This window comes from Corvus moneduloides, chromosome 16, assembly GCF_009650955.1.
Source record: "Corvus moneduloides isolate bCorMon1 chromosome 16, bCorMon1.pri, whole genome shotgun sequence".
Lineage (NCBI taxonomy): Eukaryota > Metazoa > Chordata > Aves > Passeriformes > Corvidae > Corvus > Corvus moneduloides.
The window spans coordinates 12,649,310-12,670,246 of record NC_045491.1 but is presented as its reverse complement, the minus strand read 5'-3'; the positions used below and the strand labels follow the sequence as shown (position 1 = coordinate 12,670,246).

The 20,937-nt window shown below is 43.6% G+C and overlaps 1 protein-coding gene across 3 annotated transcripts; it reads right to left on the bottom strand.

Moving 5' to 3' along the window:
- Positions 1–3,912: 3,912 nt before the first annotated feature.
- Positions 3,913–16,676, bottom strand: TMEM114 (transmembrane protein 114). Of its 3 annotated transcripts, XM_032126110.1 has the most exons (5): positions 16,448–16,676; positions 14,917–14,997; positions 6,137–6,274; positions 4,355–4,594; positions 3,913–4,043 (listed from the first exon to the last, which is right to left on the bottom strand). In XM_032126110.1, exons 1-4 carry the CDS (start codon positions 16,629–16,631, stop codon positions 4,362–4,364), a joined length of 636 nt encoding a protein of 211 aa, XP_031982001.1. In that variant the 5' UTR covers positions 16,632–16,676; the 3' UTR covers positions 3,913–4,043; positions 4,355–4,361. The 3 variants fall into 3 exon arrangements, with proteins under 3 accessions (XP_031982001.1, XP_031982000.1, XP_031982002.1); XM_032126109.1 differs by having other exon boundaries at positions 3,913–4,594; positions 16,448–16,674; XM_032126111.1 differs by lacking the exons at positions 3,913–4,043; positions 4,355–4,594; positions 6,137–6,274 and adding an exon at positions 6,281–9,879.
- Between the last annotated feature and the right edge of the window lie 4,261 nt (positions 16,677–20,937).

Genomic DNA, 20,937 nt, shown 5'->3' with positions numbered 1-20,937 from the left:
TGCTGGGCAAAGGGCTGTGCCCACTTAGAAGCACCAGGGAAGCTTTCCTGAGCATGCTTATATCAACTCTGGGGACAGTTTGATTCTAACACAAAGCCAGAGGATTTATTGTAACCTTTTTCATCCTGAGATGGGGCAAGTAAGTCTGTTAATATGGAAATGACAGCTAGGAGGCTGGACGTGGGGTTTTTTATTGATACATCTTGACTAACTAGGCACTGTTTTGCTGCAAGGAATTTACAAAAGGAATGAGAGAAAAGGACACTTTCATTTATGAAGCAGGCTCATATTTCTTCAGATTTTGTTTTTCTATTTTAAACAGTCAAGACCATAGAATTTCATTTGCAAAACAATGCAAACAAGTGATAAAATTGTTTGATCTCCAACCTGGAATGCTTCTCCATTTGGAAGGCAGAAACTATGAACCGCCTGTGTCTGCACAGAGTCAATCAAGTTGTATTGGTTTAGCGTGGCAAGGTTTTGGTGGCAGGGGGGCTGCAGGGGTGGTTTCTGTGAGAATCTGGCAGCAGCTCCCCCATGTCCAGCAGAGCCAAGGCCAGCAGCTCCAGGATGGACCCACCACTGGCCAAGTCTGAGCCCAGCAGGGCGAGGGCAGCACCTCTGGGACGGCAGATTTAGGACTGGGGAAGAGCTACTGTGCAAGGAGAAATTGCAGCCTGAGAGAGGAGTGAGAGCTGTGAGAGGAACAGCTCTGCAGAGCCCAGGCAGGGCAGAAGGAGGGGCAGGCCATGCAGGTCAACAGAGCAGCAGAGATTCCCCTGCAGCTGGTGGAGAGCCCCACACTGGAGCAGGTGGGTGCCTGAAGGAGGCTGTGACCCTGTGGGAAGCCCATGCTGGAGCAGGCTCCTGGCAGGATTTGTGACCCAGCAGGGAACCCACGCTGGAGCAGCCTGTTCCTAAAGGAGGGCAGCCTCTGGAAGGGCCCCACGCTGGAGCAGTTTGTGAAAGAGCTGCAGCCCATGGGAAGAACTCACATGGGAGAAGTTCATGGACGACTGTGGGAGGGACCCCATGCTGGAGTAGGGGGAAAGTGTGAGGAGTCCACTCTGTGAGGAGGAAGATGCTTCACAAGCAATGTGTGATGACCGGACTGCACCCCCATTCTTTGTCCCCCTGTGCCATTCAGGGGGCAGAAGGTAGAGAATTGAGGAGTAAAGTTCAGCCTGGAAAGAAGCGAGGGGTGAGGGGAAGGTGTTTTTAAGATTTGGGTTTATTTCTCATTCTCCTGCTCTGATTGTTAATAGATTAAACTAATTTCTGCAAGTTGAGTCTGTTTTGCCCGTGACAGTACCTGGTGAGTGACCTCTCCCTGCCCTTATCTTGACCCAAACCTAGCAGATTTTCTGTCCCCTGTCGAGTTGAGGAGGGTGTGATAGAGCAACCTTGATGGGCACCTGGCACCCACACAGGCCTACTGGCTGTGGATCAGTGATAACAGATGCAGGGGGCTCCTTTAACTGAAGCCGTGTCCAAACCAGTGATGCCATCCTGGCCATCAGAGGTGGGGACACACAGACTGCTCTGCAGGAGCCAGCTCAGGGACAGCACAGAATCCTCGTGGTTTGCTGTCTACATGGCATCCACCAGCATGGCCTCTAAATGTCTTGGACATCTGCACGTTTTTCACGCTCAAGGATTCTTTTGAGCTCCCCTCTCCTTCTGTGCCACCCCTCAAGCAAGCCCTTAACGAAGTGCCTGGTGCTGGGCAGGAGCTGTGTGCACTCTGCCCTTCAGACAGTGCTGCTCTGCTCTGTGCATCTGTTTTTCTTCACTTTCAATGTGGTCAATTACCAATGAGTTTACAATTCACCAGAAAGTAATGGGAACACTCAGTGTCCTCATCTCAGTAAAGTATTTGGGGGAAAACACAGCAAAGAATATGGTATTAAATAAACATTAATTTCAGTAAGAGGAAGAAGCTGATACAGTCATTTGTCTCAAATTACATAAAGTCCTTTCTTGGATGTTTTCTCTTCCTAGTATAATGTTTCAAAATGTTCAATGCTAACTTGACTATTCCAAACCATCTTTTGTTCTTTGTATTCAGAAGGAATTTCAGATAAATTCAGGGGTTATGCAAACGTTCAGGAGCAGAAGATGATCTTTATTACCGTTGTGCCAGATATTATAGGAAGCCAGAATGAGAAATTTAGGAGAGCCATGGAAATGAGAATTGCTCTAATTCAATAATAGATTCATTGGCTTTCTAATTAGATTTGATCACTTGAGTATTTTATATTGTAGCTGGGTAAGTATCTTTTAAATACCTACCACATGTGACACAGGCACTTCAAAAGCATCATAAAAACAGTAGAATAAATGTGCAGAAAAAGTTAAATAAAAAATAAATATCTTAGTCCTTTCATGTCTTGGTAAATACCACTCTGAGAAGTCATTTTATTTAATTTTACTACATTCAAAACCACTTTAAAATAACATCTGTAATAAAGATTCAAAAAATAACTCAGATGATATTTTACTGTTACAGCTTACAGTAATGTCTGAGTAACATCATACAAATTGCATTATAAATAGTTTCACCAGCACCAAAACAGAGAATTACATTTTACATAATTCACTTAAGCACATGGAATTTTGACTACAAAGGATTTTTTTGTTACACTTTTTATTGAGCTGATTTGGTATGCTTTAACTTGTAAAATGACTCAATTACATGGTCCCAACATAAGGCAACATGGAAAATACCTGAAAACCAATGTGGGAACAACGAAGAATTACAAAATTATACTGGCTAGTCACAGAATTTCTACTGCTCAGTCCATTCAAGATTTTGAGCCTTATTTCATTCTGATAATGAGCAAGATTTCACATGTAAGGCCTTAGCCCAGGATTCAGAAACTCTGGTTTCATGTGACCTTGGACAAGTTTTCTGGCTCAGTTCTCCATTCACAGCATGGCACTAAAATGCTCCCCATCTCCAAAGATTGTCAGCTCTCAGAAGCTCCCTGCCAGTATTTTTTCATAAAAGAATTGGTACTTTGGGACTAAGATTAGAGCTGAGCTCGGTAAGAGTGAATGTGCGATCTTTAACACAGGACACACAGATAAAATTGTTCTGGTGTTTAACAGAGGTAGGTGAATGATGCCATTTGTGCTGCTGGAGAACATACAAGGGACTTGCCCAATGCCAGAGAGTGCCTGACACAGCTCCTGAGTCACAGTCCTGAACTGCAGTGTGCCGAGGGCCTCCAGAAATACATGATCTAACAGAAATGGAGTGCAGCTGTTAACACATTCAAGTATCTATTCAGCACAGCAGTCAGGGGAAAATTTCTTCAGTCATTTCAGTGGGCACTGAAGTAAATATTCTCTTAAATGCTACACCCAGAGGAAAAACCAGATTGCTTGACACCCAAAATGAAATTTACGTGCACTGCATGTTCAGTTCACTCAGCAGTTTCAGCTCAAGATAAACATATTCTAGCACAAAACCTGTGCACAAACCTCATGAAAAAAGCATCATCAAAACTGCAAAGTAAAAACTGGAAGGTGCATCAGATACACCTTCTGCATTGCAGAATTGAAGAAGAAGAGAGAAGTATGTAGCCTGATCACTGAGAGATTGGGGCTGTCCCCAGCAGTTAGTTGAAACATCTGGAAAACAGCTGTACTTTTCTCCTGCAGTGCACTCACCATTGCACTGCACTCGAGGGCTTCAGCATCACAGTCACTGCCCTCTGCTGGGTTGCAGGACCCTGGAATAGTTTGGGTTGGAAAGGATGTGAAATATCATCCAGTTCCAGCCACTGGGTCCCTGTCCAACCCTCTCCAGCTCTCCTGGAGCCCCTTTAGGTGTTGGGAGGAGCTTTAAGGTCTCCCCAGAGCCTCTTTTCTCCAGGCTGAACAGCCCCAGCTCTCTCAGTCCATCTCCAGAGCAGAGCTGCTGAGTCCTCTGAGAATCTTCATGGCCTCCTCTGGATTCCCTTCAGCAGGTCCACATCCTTCTCAGAACTCTCAGGAGAACCCAAAATCTGGCCTGCAAGATACTCTGAGGCGCTTTGCTGAGACAGCAGAGAAGAGAAAAGAAAGCAAGAAATCTGCCGTGTTCTAAGCAATGAATGGAGATGTCTGATGAGCTGCCAGCTGAAATGATTCTGGAAATACACTGCAATGCACTTTCTTCTAAGGACACAAGGGCTTCCTAATTGACACCACCTGGAATGTTTAACTGATTTACCAGAATCTTTGTGTTTTACAGCCACCAGTGAGGAAAAAGGCTTACAACAGCTGACAAGCCTTGCCACTCTTATGACCCCTAGCGACCAGATGGACCAAATAATCCGAATTATCAGGCTCTGCAGGGCAAAGGCACCTGTTGCTCACAAAGCCTGTTCACGCTGCCGTTTCAGACCCACGATTCTTGCTGCCAGGAGGAACACGGCCCCAGTGAGTACTTCAGCCACAAAGGAGATCCAGACCAGTGCCAGGGACCAGCCAAACCTGATATCGACTTCCACCAGGAGATCCTTGCTCCTCAGGAGGCAAACAGCTTCTTGGAAAGCAGCAGCTGAATATGCAATATAGACACTGATCCCTGTAAGGGTAACGAGAGCTGAAAAGAGAAACAAGTTCAGCTACTTAGCAGCCACTGAAGGAATTAAAACCAATCAATTGGATATGTCTTAGGGCCTCTTTGCCACTCCTTCCTATTCTAGCCAGGCCAGATTCACAGATTATCATCTTTGAAATCTAGCTGAGGTTGGTTTCTTGGGGAATGAGGGTGAGAGGGAAGTAAAGGCAGGGTTATTTGTGTCCACTGAGGACAATGTTCCCACTGTTAAATACTGAATGTCTGACAGCAAGCCTCCCACAATAAAAATGGGGTCCTATATTTTACAGATATGTACTGTGTGTGCATCTCTGTTTTCAGTACTGAGATTCAGGATGGGGGCTGGTCTCAGGCAAAGGCCACCCTGCAGTCTGTTCATGTTCTCCCGGGAAACTGCACCAGCTGCATCCCCAGAACATCCTCAAGCACCCCTCTCCCAACCCTGTCTTCGTGTTTCCTTTCCCTCTTTGCAGCCCCAAATGGCTTAGAAAGGCCCAGTGCTCCACTCCTCAGTGGGATAATCATGCTTGGCACTTCACAGCTTTTCATTTTTCACTGACTATTTGGAGTAGTTTTCCACCAGCCTTTTCAGTGAATACAGCTTTCTGCTGTTCTGAGGAATCAGAACTTGCTCTTCTTTTTAGAAGACAATCGGAATGGGGGATGGCTGGTCTGTGTAAGAGCATTTCAGACTAGACTTTGAGACAGCAGCATTCGCTTTCAGCAATCCCTCAGCATTTTCTTCTTAAAAATAGGGCTGTATGAGCAGTTGATGAGAGCCAATTCTGAGGATCCCTTTTTCTGTTGGGAAAAATTTCTGCTTTAAGTTACATTGTGAAACAGTACTGAAAATCTGTTTGGAATAGAAAATGCAGATTTAAACACAGTTTTCCTACTTTGACAGAATGTTTTCAGGTTTTTGAATTCATAAATTACTTTCTAAAACATGGTGGGTTTGGATACAGCAAAAAAGAAAAAATAAAAAGAAGTGTAAAGAATCTTACTAGCTTCAAATTGAAATCTTACACTCCAACTAAAATAACTTTTTGGGGTTTCCTTTTGTGATCCACAGTTTGGGGACACTGCTCTAGATCTAAACTAGCAGTGAAGCTACCCCAGGAATGCCTAACAAGACCCTTTTCAGGAACTCAATCAAATGCCTTTTTAAAAACATCAGTTTGCTTAATAGTTGCAAAAACTGTGCAACCCTATGGTTTAGTAATTCCAAGGTCACTTTTCCATCACTCCATTACCTTGTCTGTAAAGAATTTGTGCACCACGCTGAGAAGTTATTAAATCTTTTGTGTTAATGGGCGGAGCAAACACAGATTGTTCAAAGGGTGCCTCGCTCCACAAGGAGGGATATTTGCCTTTCCTGAGCAGCTCTAGTCCAGAATTGGGACCCGATCAGACACCAGGTGAATGAACACCAGCACTATTCTGAAAGCAAATTCCTGCTTGGCTTTCATTCCCTGGGAAACAAAGTGATGTTTCCCAGATATAATCTCTTGTCATCTAAAACAGGCCAGGAGTTTGATTTAGTACCTCCAAAAAGGAAAAGCAGTCCCGTCATTAGGAGCAGTAGGTAGGCCCTGGCAAGAATACTGATGAATCCAGTCATTCCTCCAAAAATCATCAGGATCAGACTGAGGGGCATCAGGATGACAAATGTTCCATGCATGTCTGAAGAAAAATGAAGAACGTTAATATTGTAATATTTTATTATGGTGTCAGTGGATGTACTAATAATTATTAAGTGCAGAGACTCTGATCAGGATCAAAGCCTCATTTTGTGCTGCACAAACAAGAAATTGGAGAACCCCTTGGGTTTTCAGTGTAAGTCAGCAAGACAAATACATGCTATGGAGGAAAATGTAACAAACAGAACAAGCCCTCACAGGGTCACAGCCTGTGTTTCAAACAGAGACCACAGATATAAAGGATATGTCTACACAGATAAATATGAGCAATTAAACTCTTCTCAGCTACTGAGCCAGCTGGATATCAGGTGATGCACTGAATACCAGGTAGGCACTGGCAACCTTAATAAAAAGTAGCCCTGTTATCTGAGCCACACTGTTCTGTTCGGGAGGTGAGATCCAGCCATGCTTTGATTAAAGGCTTCTCTTCTGTCACATGTCCTCTCCTGCACTGATGTAGCATACTGTTGACCTTTTCCTTTGTTGCAGCTGACCATCAACTAGAGGGAAATTTTCCCATCCAGCTCTGATTCTGTCATTGTTTTCTACAGCAGCTTCACTAAGTGCATTAACCTATCCTGCCTGCTTCCTCCCATGCTAAATGTTTTACATTAGTCTTTCTTGATGTCTATAATACTTTAATAGCTGTGTAAACAGAGGGTTGCTAGGTATTTTTTCATATCACAATGTTTTTTCCATCATAAACCATTATTGTATCATTGTTCCCTCTCATGCACTCTGTTCACAACATTCAACCCAGGCTTTTTTTAGAATAACAACCAAAAAAAGTAGTTCCAGTATCAATTTGCTTCATACCAGAGTAAAGTGCAGAGTAAGTGACAAAACAAAATGTAAAATCTAAAATCTGAACAGGTCAAGGCTTCAGTGTCTCATTTAATTTTACAGAGGAACCACAATACACCATTAGCTGTTCCCAAGGAAAGGGAGTCACTTAAGAGATCGCAGCTCATGTGTGATCAAGTGATCAATGTTTTCAAGTCACTCTAACTGCCCACTGAATTGGAGATACTCCACCTGCCACTGGCTAAGGATCCAGCTTATCCTCTTCAGCAGAGTTATAAAGATCTAGACACAATTGTGTACATATCTCTGTTCAGTTCCAGAAGCCTGGAAGGTTAGGAAGGGTCTGCATGCCATCAAGGGAGACATTGTTAATGTCTCTACTTGAGCAGAATGTGGTTTCCAGACATAATTATTTGTTTTGTGTAGCACAGAACATGCTCACAAAAAAAAAAAGTGGCAAATGACAAAGTTTTGGGAGGCGACCCTATTGTTCTTTTATTTCTGCTCATTTGCACTGTATTATAGTTTCATATTCAACCCCACATATGCCCACATCAGGAGCAGCTGATGCTCAGAAACCATGAATTCAGCATTCTTCATTGAAGAGAGCACTTTCCCTCTTTGATTCTAAAGCTGAGGACACTCCCTGGGCCTTCCTTCAGCAAAACTGGCCACAGCTGCTGTTCCTGGCTAAGAAACACAGACCTAAAGCAATTCTCAATACTAACAGCCAGAAAAATCTTCAGCTTACTGGGAACAAACCAGTATGTCAAAACTGCCTGAAAATCTTAGTCGGATTCCAAGATGAGAACGAGCCATGGAACTCAGTTCAGAAGTTTTATGTATTAGAAGTGGTTGCTGGGGGTGTGATGGAACACGATGTGACAGAATAGAGATTGGGCCCCCAATTCAGTTCTCATATTCTAGAGAGGCAGCAGCAACATGAATGTGGTCTTCAGCCACATTTGAGCTTGCTGAGGGTTATTCAGTCTGGTTTTGGTTATTCCCCACCATTCTGACACCCATGTGTCCTCTTAGATTTGGTCTTGCCTGTAAAAGGTGAACAAGCCTTGGGAGGATAAAATCTTGGGAGGATGCAATTAACATTTTAAAAGTATGAATGTAAGAATGGTGCAACTTTGTCCTCAGACCTGGCCTTGCTGAGAGAGAACAAACATAAACAAGCTCATGGCTGGCTCTCTGCCTTGTGATTTTCCAGGTGTCCCTCACTAGCCCAAGTTACTGCTGACAAACTCCACCTCAGCAACACTAACTTGCCATTTCTTTGACTTCTTGTCATGGTGTAATTTCAGCGACTGCAACCTGAGCCAGGACACATGTGGGTGAGCAAAACACAGCTCTGAATGGAACCTTGTGGAGCAAAAGGAAAAGAAAACCATACCAGAGCATTCTTGGGAGTGTGCTAGATTACATTAATGATCTGTGACAGTTGCAATAGCAGAATAACTCTGATTTTTATGCCCCCTTCAGTGAAAATATAGGGTTTAGGGATAGCTCAGCTGAAACCCACAAACCCCACTGTGACAGAGCCTTACTTTTCCTGCACACAGCTGAGATCACACTCCTCATTAATCATGCAGCTTTTTAAAAATCAAATATTTAGAGAATCATATTTGGTTAAATAGCACTTTTATAATGTCCAGTGTTCTAGTTCAATACCTACTACTCATCTGCACTATGAAATCTGCAACTGCCTGGGAAACTTACTCTAAAATGCTGCCATGGAAACCACTCAGGAATCTGAATTCATGCCATCTGGCATATGATATTATGCCATTATATTCCTTGATTAGAGAAATATAATTAGTTTATAGAAGAACATGACTTAAAATATCTTTACTGTGTTTCTGTCTTCAATAATCATCTGTGAAAGAAGTTAAAACATTAATTTTGCAGTCATTTTAGTGGTTTTTTAGTTTCTGTTGAAATACACATTTATGCATTATGTATTAAACATATAACTGTCTTCATATTGATGAAATTAATCTAGTATTGGAAAAAAAAACCCTAAGCATTTTGCACAAGAAGAGGCATGTGTACTTTCTTGTAAAACAGAATTCAGTTTCCCACATCAGTTTCTCAACACCTGAGTTCCCTGTTAGTCCAACATGAAAGATCCAATGGTTTAATCTTGGAAACACTGAAACAAACTCATACATTTTCAAAAAACACTCCCTTTTTTCTGAAGCAAAAAAGAATGAAGTAGTTTAATCTGAGTGAATGAGGGTTTGCATTATCTAGCCAAAGCTCTTTTACTAGAGGTCTGGCCAAATATCTGTAACAATGACATCTGCAGTGTGTGTCCAGATCTGAGAATTTGGCAGGCATTTCTAAATTACCACCCAACACAGTTGTTGATGAGTTGTTTGTGAGAGAAATCTGTAGAATGAAATAGAAACACTGAGCGGTGTCAGAAGTAACCAAGTGCAAGCCCAGCAGTTTCGTTAATCATCTCCTGTTAACATCCTGGAGCTTAATTGCTTCAAACTAACTTTGGATTTGTTTGCACAGCTTACAATAGCAAATAGTGCCTAGAAATCTGTAATAGTCGCCTCATCAGAAATACTCCAAATAGCAGCAGCGCAGAAGAGCTTAATTAAGGACGTGTTTGTCTTACCCAGCAGTAACTAAATAGCCAGTTAGAAGGACAAAGGCCTCCAGCTGAAACAGACTCCTGGCAGTTGATAAAACCAATGGGGCTCTTCTAGAAGGACTTGGCAAAGCCAGGAAGAAACAGTGCACAGAGAAATTCTGACCTGCTTGCTAGGAAGAAAGGAAGGAAACAACTTTAAAAACCATGAACGACTGAAAGAACTCCTCTGTGGCTAAATGTAAGTCTTCTGGGCTTGGGCCCCAGGGACACGAAGGCCTGCATTTTGTCCTGTTCAACAGAGAAAAGGTGATGGAGGATGATTGCTCAGAGGGTTAGGGTTCTCCAGGATGATTAGCCAGGCTCTGGTCTGTGTGTTACATGTTTTGGTTTGGTGCTTTTCCCAAAAAATCTCTGAGCTAAACGGGAAGACCAATTGCAGATAGCAGAAATAAAATGATGCTAGACTTGGAGCAGGTGGCACTGACAAAAAACCTCGGTAGCAGGAATGGGTAGAATGATGAACGTGAGCAATGCACCATGGTTCACATTCTGCTGCTGTGGTACCAATGAATCTGAAAATGAGAACATTCATCAGAAGTTGTCACTTGTTAGGCCTCAGCTGCAGTGGTGCTGAAGTTATCTAAGATTTCTGTATATATTTACTGTAACAGCTACTGTAAATACTGAAGCAGATGTTCACTGGCACCTCTCTGAAGGAACAGGAACACACCTACCAGATCAATTAAGCCAGAACTTCTGTGTGCATCATTTGGGTCTTGTTACACTTGGCCTCTAAAATGGCCCTTGCTCTAGCGCCAGCTGTTTCCTTCTGATAGCTTAAAACCAAAAGAAAATTTGCAAAGAACTGTAAATCCCCCAAGAAAAAGTGTCGGGGTGGCCAAAGAATAGGGCATTCTTTATAACATTATAAGCTAACTCAATAAAAATGAAGCAGGACCATGAAGAGCAGGGTGAAGTGAAAGCAGCTGGTTAGTGACTGTTACAGGGTCTACATGCTGTAAGGAAATCCAGACAAGTTTATCTGTACTTTTAAACTGATTTGTCGAGGAAGAAACCAAGGCAGCTGTTACATTAGAACCACTGAGGTATCAGTAGCTGCCTCTGCTGCAAAGATTATTCCCTGCAGGAAGCACAAACTTTTCTGCAGCCTCATGGTTCTGGTTACATTCGTGTCTAAATAAGAAAAAAATAAAATACTCTGGGGAGAATACTTTAAGCAGTTGTCCATGGACAGCTGCACACTCCAGTCTTGCTTTTATAACAGGACAAACAATGAGTGCAAACCACATCCATTAAGTACTCATTTCAGGAATAGAGGAGAGCACTAAAAATGGACCTGTAAAAGGAAATAAATCACTTGCCATGCTGGTCAAGTCACTGACAAAAAATCAGGATTGTCCAAGGCTTAATCTTACCTTGTGCAGATGGTTTGTGTGTCACACAGACAGTAAGAAAGAACAGCAGTTCCTCCAGTTCCTCTCACATTATTTTTCATAACTCCAGCCCCAGCTCTGCAGTGCTGGTGGGACCCTGCAGCAGCTCAAGTGCAAAGATGCGATCCAAGTATTTACAATATTTTTCATTATGCAAGGATTACACTGGTGCTGTCTTCAGCTAAATCTGTTCTGGTATTTACTCATTACTAACTATATAGACTTCGGTAAACAGAAAATATTTATATGACAAAAATATCTAAGAGCAATTTTTCCCTAGTGTAACATGTCAAGGTTTCTTGTTTGTTGTTTTGTTGTTGTTGTTGATGGTAGTGGTGTTTGGGTTTTATTTGTTTGTTCATTTGTTTTTTCTCTTAAGAAATTATTTTACAAAGCTGAAACTCTTGGGGGAAAGGTTTCAGCTGACTAAGCACTGCCATTTATTCTACTCACCAGTTGCCCTCTCTCTGTGTGTGATCCTCAACATCTAGATCTGATTTTGGATGTTACATTTCTGCTACTGGAAAATTCCGAAGCTGCTCCGAACCCCTGATGCAGCTTCCTTTGAAGTCAGTGGCATCCTTATTTTGTCATTTAGTGAGAGATGGATCCAGTTCACCATGAAAAATGTTGCTCTTGCTGATTGTCTCCCATAGCTGGCACAGGAGAACACACAGCAAGGCAAAATATCAGGGGCGTCTTTGCTGGCAGATTTCAATTCTAAGGGGGACTTTCAGAGGGCTATCTTTAAACCTAGTAGTCACCAAGAGACTCTAATTACTGTCTAAATTACAAAAAGTGACACTTTCATTTTAATCCTGTTTGGGCCAGAGGAAAGTATCCATCTCCAGTGAAAAAGAATTCTAACGCAGAACTTTCAGAAAAGCTAGTGGTAGGCAGTCAAGAGATATTTTTCTTTAGATGTGGCTGATGTTTTAAACAAATAAGTAACCAGGCCATAATGTAATCTGTAATAGGGAAATATTTGATCCATGGTGGGTTTGAGGGGCAGAGAGGGTATACACTGCATGTTCAGCTGGGGGGAGTGGTGAGAGAAGAAATGGAAGGCCAATGTAGAGGAGAGTTTGTGTCTAATCCATTAGAGGAGCAGCTCAAGAGTACTCCTGTGATGTGAAAATACATCAAGCCTTAGGTTGATTGCCTGGGCAATATTGCTGCTAGCACAGGATTTTAACTTGTGCACCCAATTATTTTAATTTGAAGCTCAATTTGAAGTACACAGTAAGTCTAAAGGGAATCTGCTGGGATGAATAGGGGAGATATTGGAAATGTGGAGGAAGGGACCATGAAGGCTTTTCATTCTCTAGTGATGAGTTTGTCTTCTGGCAGTGGCCAGCACTTTTGTTTCCACTTAGACCCAGCTCTTTGCACTCACATACAGATTTCCTCCCATCTCTTTGGCAGTTGTGTCAGTTAAGACATGCCAGGAGCTGCATTCAAACTCTGAAGAGTGAGAGATGTGACCAATGTGTTACCTAAGTGCCTACTTTAGTAGACAGTCCTTTAAGGTCTTTTTAGGAATAATCAGAAAGAAATGTGTTTGACTTTGCCAGAGCTCATGAAATTCAATGCCAATCAAACAGTGAGAAATATGTGTGTACAGCTAGATGGAAAGAGATTAATCCCACGAGAATGTAGCTCACAGACACCTTCACAGGCACACACAGATAAAAAATGTAATTTTTTTGAAGTAACCAATTAAAGCTGTGCAATTAGCTGTTTGCCACATAGAGCAGCAGATGAAGAAACTGCTGTAACTACACTTCAATCCATGATCACAGAACTGTCCTCTAAAATTCTTGTTAAAATGTGTTGTAGATGAAGATGGTTTGCCATGATCTGCCTAAATATGATTCAGTGGCCACAGTCAGAAACATTTAAGAGATAAGAGTAAGACTGATGTAGAAGGTAATATCTCAGGACCTGATGAACCTAGATGTCACTTAGAAATATCTGTATTTCCTAGAAGGAAGAAGTACTGACATGGTAGTTTCTATGTTCAGCTGCTACTGCTGAGGATCTGTAGCCTCACCCCACTGAAACTGCATTGAAGCTGAGCAAAAAAATCAAAAAGCTAACTTTGTAGGGCATTCCAAACAAACCTAGCAGGCTCTTTCAATTGAAGTGTCTTTGATTTCTTCTCTCATCATTTTTAGGCAGACTATGCCTGTTTATAATAAAATACGCAAGTGTCTTTGCAGACCAGAAGTCTTTTTCCAGGAACCTAAAAATAGCACTTGATGTGAAAGGGAGAGAAAAAAAAATTCTCCAAGGCCCTGAAGAGTCTGTAAACATAATTATTAATCCAATTTTTATTCATATCCACCATTTTCTTACACTTCATGACTCACAAAGAGCCGTCCTTTGTTTCCAAGCCAACATCATTTTTATAACCAAAAGAGCTTTTGTTTTTGTTTTGTTATTTCACTGAAGAGCTGCAATCTCTCACCCGAGAAAACAGATGTACCTTCTGCAAATATGCACACAACTTTTGAAAAGCCAATGATTTTATCCTGAAATGCTGGACTATCACCAACATAACAGTGGAAGTGCTGATACCTAAAACATGATCAGGCAGGTTCAGTTAATGCTGACCCCTCAAAGGCTCAAGTGATCCAGCAATCACTTCCACTGATTTCAGCATCATCAAGCAGCTACAGCCCTCTGTTTTGAGCAAGGAAGATTAAAGAAATGGCACTTCCTATTTGAAAGCACAGAGAGACGTCCTGGGCTGTGAGTCCTGAACCTGTTGATGTGTTTAAATGGCTGCTTCAGTAGCCCTCTGGGATCTTACTTCTACTTTACCTTCCCAGTACAGCTGTGACACAGTCCCAGCAGCACCAGCACCTCCCAGGCTTCCTTTGCCACGGGCACTGCACCTGGAGCTGGATCACGAGATGCTGCTCCAAGAACCTGAAGCCACTTTAAGCCTCTCTGGAGCCCAGGGAATGGCTGGTTTTGAGGGAAAGAGTTCCATGCTAAAAAACAGCACAGATGCACATATTCCATGTGCAAGGAGGAGACAGAGCCAGGGAAAAGAGGTGAGTAAACAAAAAAATTTTAAAAAGCAAGCCCATACACAAGGGTGTATGAGGAAAGGACTGTGCTGAATATAAGATGTAAAGATGGTAAATCAACTTCTAGAAGATGCCTGTAAGTATTTGAAAATGTTCAGTTTGGACTTTTTGAAAACATTCTGGCATTGATAAATGAATCTAAAGAAAAAGAAGTAAATACATTAGAAGCTTAATGTTTTTGAACATGATGTTCTTCAGAGACTTTGCACACTGCTTTTAGTCACTGATTTATTTTCTTAAATTGTCACATACTTAAGCCTTTTATCAGTGCCAGGAATCCTGAAAGGCTAGGAAAGTAGCTGTCTTAAAGGTTAGTTTAAATGTGTTCTTAAACATTTTCAGTGATCAGACTCCTTTGAGATGATTTAGAACACTTTTGCCTTTTATTTTTAACAATTGTACACCTTCCTGTGCCATTGCCATCAGAAAGGTCTTGCTCCTGTGGAAGAAATTAGCTGAACTTGTCATCAAATAGATGGTTATTTCAACAGTGAACACACTTAAAGACCACAGGCAGTGACAGATATTGTACAGAAGCAGAGTCAAAACACTGTCTCAGTGAGTTCCCCCTCTGAATCAGAAATGAGTCCTTGTAAGTGGCCAAGGAGGGAGGGAAGGGTAGATGGAAATATAAAATAATATAAACTCTACTCACACAAAAGCTGTCTGTGTGAATCAGTGATGTTCGCATTCTCATGCCAGAAGGGGTTTATCAAAGGGTAACATTCACTCCTCACTATTAGAAAAAGGGGAAAAACAATGAGGAAAAAATTACACTATAATATCTTTTTGATATATATATATATAGTTATCTTTTACATATAATTCATTTAATATTAGCAGCTTTTAGAACAGCCATTCCTAGGTAGAGAAGAAAAGGAGAGGATTTTCAGTACACAGCATCAGCTGCTCCCATGGGGCCTGACCGCTGGAGTCAACAGGGAAACATCTGCTCCTTGCAATGGGGATCAGAGTACAGCAAAGGGAGAATCCCTGTAACCTGCTCCCTCTCCTTGCTCCTCTGGAAGCAACATCCTTTCTTGCCTATGGCAAACATTACTTATTCCTGGCTTTTAATGGTGAAATCAAAACCTAAACTTATGTGCCTAGCATATAAATTAACCACATGGGGAAAATCCTAAGTATTAATATATAGGACTATAATAATCCAATATTATTATATATAATAATACTTATATTTAAATTAATGGTATTGTTTATGTAAATAAACTATATGGTGTTTATCTTTCTATTTATTATTATTTATCATTTTAATGGCTTTAACCCAGAACTTTCGCCCCTTAATTCCCTGAGCCAAATGAAAAGACATCTCCTTCCTTCTAAATGGTTAAGGTTTATTAGATTAGCTTGAATTAAAAGTTAATGTAACATTAGGTTACAGGAGCAGAAAATTCGCTCTCCCTATGTCTCCCCCGGCAAGTGACACGGGAGGTATTGACAAGGCACTGCCCACGGGTCCCGGGCACGGCCGGGGAGCACTCCTGCCTTGAACCACGTAGAGCCGGAGCTGCGAGGACAGCGGGCACTGCCCGCCGGCGCTGCCCCCGAGCCGGACCCTGCCGGACCCCGCACCCAGACCCCTGCAGCCGGACCCGGCAGCCGGACCTCGCATCCAGACCCCCGCAGCCGCATCCCTGCAGCCGGACCCCGCACCCAAACCCCTGCAGCCGGACCCCGCACCCAGACCCCGCATCCCCGCACCCAGACCCCGCATCCCCGCACTCAGACCCCTGCAGCCGGACCCCGCACCCAGACCCCGCATCCCCGCACCCAGACCCCGCATCCCCGCACTCAGACCCCTGCAGCCGGACCCCGCACCCAGACCCCGCATCCCCGCACTCAGACCCCTGCAGCCGGACCCCGCACCCAGACCCCGCATCCCCGCACTCAGACCCCTGCAGCCGGACCCCGCACCCAGACCCCGCATCCCCGCACTCAGACCCCTGCAGCCGGACCCCGCACCCAGACCTCTGCAGCCGCATCCCCGCAGCCTGACCCCGCATCCCCGCACCCAGACCCCGCATCCCCGCACTCAGACCCCTGCAGCCGGACCCCGCACCCAGACCTCTGCAGCCGCATCCCCGCAGCCTGACCCCGCATCCCCTCACCCAGACCCCCGCAGCCGGAGCGCTCCGCTGCCCGGGCCCGCCGCCCGCCCCTCTCACCGCGGCAGGTCCGCCAGAGCCCCGAGTGCGAGCTGAGAGCGTCCGTGCCGTTCCGGGACGCCTCCAGCTTGGAGGCATCGATGATGTACCAGAAGTCGGTCGCGATGGCCACCACGAGGAAGATGAAGCTCGAAAGTCCCACCAGGGCCACGAAGAGGGAGAGCGCGCCCAAGTTAACCCTCATGGTGCCGCCGCCGCTGCCGCGCCTCGCCCGGCCCCGCGGCCGCGCAGGTAGCGCGCCCCGAGCCCCGCCCCGGCTGCTCCGCGCCCCGCGGGCGGAGCGGGGACCCCGCGGCCGCCGCCGGCCCGGCCCGGCCCCACAGAGACCCCGCTGCCCCCCGCCCGCCAGCCCCGACCCCGGCCGAGCCCCGCACGCGTGTGCGCAGCGAGCGCGGAGCCCTGTGCGATGAGGCGTGCCAGCGCTGCCTCACAGAGAGGGACACCTGGCAAAAACACGGGCATGGGGATCCCGATCGCCCCGGCAGCTTCGGGATGGGCTCACCTCAGAGGAGAGAAAGATCCCGGATTCCAACCACCACTGTCTTTGAGGGGAGGAGGGAGCAGAAGCCGAGGTTTGGGGAGCAGTGACAGGGTTGGTGCTCCTGCAGCCTTTCGGGTATATTTACAAGAGATTCCCTCTTGTTCTGTGCCTTCCAGATGCCGACCTCAAAAGGCCAGTTCTAACCTAATTTGAAAGGTGGTGTGAGAGAAGGCAGTAGCGTGGCATTTACTACCTGATGCAGTGATGTCTGTACCCTGCTTGGAATCATTTTCCCGTCAGTGTAACCGATAGATGGAAAGACACAAACTCCCTCGTCCAGAAACTATAGTTATGTAGTTTCCAAGGAGTTCACGTGTGAGCCCTAAAGCCACACTTCACCCAGCCTCCTGCTCATCTTCAGCCCGCTGAAATCTGTTGAATAACGAAGTAAATTTCAGTAATAGAACCTTGCTTTCAAATCCGCAGAGAATTCACTCTGGTGTTCTACTGCATCTCTTCACTGGCATAAAGATGCTGTGCAGGTAGGGACAAGGGGGCATCTTGTTTTCTTCCTTGTAATTCACATCAGGCCTTCCAGGGCATTGCTAAGTAACCCCAAGTAATTAAAAAAGTCATTCTCATTTACTTTCTGGCATGGACACTGGGCAGAATGTGTGACATCATTACCCAACCATGGCAACAAGCTATCGTGAACCAGTAGGGTTTCAGCAGTAGGATCAGTTAAAAGGAAAATCTTCCTTGAGAGAGAGTGTGTTCAAATAAACACAGTAATCATCAACACTAGAGACCACATTTTGCTCTGCAAAACTACTGAAAGGTATATATGGCTGGGAATATAATAGTCTGTATATTCAGGAATACACTGTTAAGCAGCTATAGCATTATGCTGAGCTTTTGCCGTCTATTTCTCACCTCTCCAAGTTGTATTTGTAATCTGTGAAAATGCCCTTGCAGTTCTACTAACCATGCAGCTGTTACCTCCTTGTAATTGCAATGTTTGGTTGATACAAAGTTAATGAAGCAAAGTGAAACGTTTTGTTAGACTAACTGATGCAGTGAGACAAAATGAGTAAGCCTTGGGGACGAGTCCTAACTGGGACCTCAAGTTGTCTCTCTTTTTCCAACTATATTTGCAGAGTTACTTGAAAGTTTAAATTAGCCCCACAAATACCACATCCTATGCAGAGGTTTTAACAGTTCTCTTCTCATAAATCTGAGCCAGAGGAATTTGTACACCTAAATCACCACTCCCCTGCAATGACCTGACACTGTCATCTCCCAGGGAAATGTCAAGGTTGTTAAAATGCAAGGGAAAGCAAAGGGTGTAAAACTGAAGGACCATTTAACCCAGCTGGGTACAAACCGTTCAGCGAGTGCTGTACAAGATGCTTGTCAGTGACACCCTGCATCTTGCAGAGTTCTTGTTCTAATCTGGGGGCCCACAAAGTTTGTACATGTGCTTATTCTTAGAAACATTATTAAATAATCTATTTTAGCCATCAAGATGTGTGGAGGTCCTTGTAGACTGTCTAGACTACAGCAAACCTAAGTTGCAGCCTGCTAACCCCAGATCCTTTTGTGACCAGACTCTGATGACAGATACTTGTATCAAGAGTAAATCAACTCTACATAAAGGTTTCATTTCCACATCACCATAAATTTTTAGGCATTCATTCTCATGCTAGGGAACTAATAATTCCTGCAAAGTCAGAAAACTAAAAACATAGTTAACAAAACACTTTCATGTATTCACTGGGAAATGTTTATAATGAAAGGAAAAAGCCAGCAGTGCAAATTAGTTTCTCTACAGATTCAGTTTCAATTTCCTGAGGTCTTTGAATGTTAAACTAGGACCTTTAGCACAAAAGATTCGAAATTTTAATCTAGACTTAGCTTCATGGAGAAGGAACACTTGGCTTTGCATAGACTAGGTGTTGGTTGCATCTGCCAACATCAATCTGCTGCTCAGAATAACAAAGATAGTTCAGAAAATGCCCTCAAAGTTGCAGTCAATTATCAGTCCCCAGAGTGTGATGCAGCAAAATTATCAGTCTCTTTCAGCCTGAGCATGGCAAAGCTTGTGTAAGTAACTTTTACCCTCTCCCTTCTCCTTGCAGGGTTACCTGGGCGCCAGAGGATTCAGAGGGCATTGTGCTCTGGGAATCACCAGCTTTGCTTCCCAGCACTTTTCCCGGGTAAAATGCATCGCTAGGGCAGTTCCTTCTCAACTGTTCTGAACCTGTGCTGTTCAGGTGCAGCAGAATCCCACTGAATTCCTCAATTTTCCCCAATTTTTCTTTTATTTAATTTCCTCTGCCCTGTCTGTAATTGTGAAGAGGAGACTGCATTACTAAAAGTACATTCTTTGTAAACTGAAGAAGGGAGGGATTCCCACGATGTTTACCCGCCTGACTGCAGGAAAGCCAGTCAGTGCAAGTGTGCACCAACAACTGTAATTAATCACTGCCATGGCAAAAAGCACAATCAACACACATAATTTCATTCACAATCCTTTTCCAGGAAATATCACATTTTTTTCTCCTGTTATTTTTTTATTTTCTTGTTGTTGAATGAAGAATTAAATCAAACACAGTTTTACCATTCAGCCTTCCAGTAAAGCTAATGGGATTCTGGATTTTATTGTTCTTTTAAACCTACCACAATTACTTCCCCTGTGGTTCAAAAGAGAAAAGCTGTTAGACAATATTCACTATTACAATTTTCAGATTTGCTGCCCTTGGAAATTACTAATTATTGGCTGGTTGATCTCAGGTCTGGCCGTTCCTTCTCAGATTTAATCTTTTCATCATGCACTTGTACACATCCAGTTTTGAAGAGTCAAAACCTGCAGTGAGTTTTAAAAAAGACTGACCAGTCACAATTTATCTCTGACAAGAGACTACAAGACATAGATCACAGTGTCCTGACTCTTACTCAGTATTACCTGATCTGCCAAGAAAAAACCCATGGAGTGTCAACACATGACATTGAATTCAAAAGGGGATTATAGGAGGGACATACCTGAAGCAAGCAGCACAGCCAGCTTCTTGGGACTTGATCAATGGATGAAACTGGCCCAATTCATCATTTAAAACAAGCAATGAAACCTTGGTAAAGTTGTCTGGCACATGAGGCAAATTTAAGCAAATTCCTAGGTCACATAGCTGCGAGGAAGACGGGAAATGTAACTGAGGTGCATCCTTCATAAAGAGGTACCTCTCAGGAGCTGCTGCCAAAGCCCTCTTGCGTGTAGTACAGAAACTGCATCTCCCTAAACAACTTCCACTATCACCCACATTATCCACGCTGGCTCCTTTAAGTCCTTCTGCAGCCACAAGATATTCCTGCTTTGCCCAAATATCGTGCATATGTGAAACAAGGTATCAGCGTTTCTTAGAAAAGCAATTGCAGCAGCCCCATTTCTCACACAATCCACCTTTGTGCTTAAAAGCCCCCATGTAATGCAGCTTTTTAGCTACTCCTCTAGTTATATTAAGCCTTAGTAAGTGCCTCTTGCTGCAGATTGGTGAGATTTTGTGACAAATATAATCTGCTTTGCCTGCAGATTGTTGGCACTCAATAGCAGTGAGGAACATGCCAGCACAGAGAGAGACTGCAGTAATAATTTATGTGCCATCGTATCACCACAGGAAGTAAAATAATCTTCTGCTCTTTCACAAGAGACAGACAAAAGGAGAAAAAAATCTCCAAAGCATTTTTGTCAGATGTTCATCCGATAGAATTCTCCACAGAAACTGCAATGAGAGATCTGAACGGCTTGCTGTGTTTTCCATTTCATTGCCACTCAACAATCTTGACTTTAAAAACAGGGAAAGATTATTTCATTCTTTAATAATTCTTAGCCTTTGTTGAAGGATGAAGATGATGAGAAGGAGACATTTAGAAATAGATACAGACTATAAATTACATTCCAAGGTTTTTTTGAGCATTGACCCTAATTCTTCCTACTACTCAAGAGAAATACAAA

What these genes read in the sequence shown, in the direction of transcription:
- TMEM114 (XM_032126110.1), bottom strand. Translation starts at nt 16,631, where the DNA reads ATGAGGGTTAACTTGGGCGCGCTCTCCCTCTTCGTGGCCCTGGTGGGA. An exon ending in GCTCTGGCGGACCTGCCGCG is followed by an intron (nt 14,998 to 16,447) that starts GTGAGAGGGGCG and finishes TTTTTCTAATAG; the next exon opens with TGAGGAGTGAATGTTACCCT. An exon ending in TTCACACAGACAGCTTTTGT is followed by an intron (nt 6,275 to 14,916) that starts GTGAGTAGAGTT and finishes ATTTTTCTTCAG; the next exon opens with ACATGCATGGAACATTTGTC.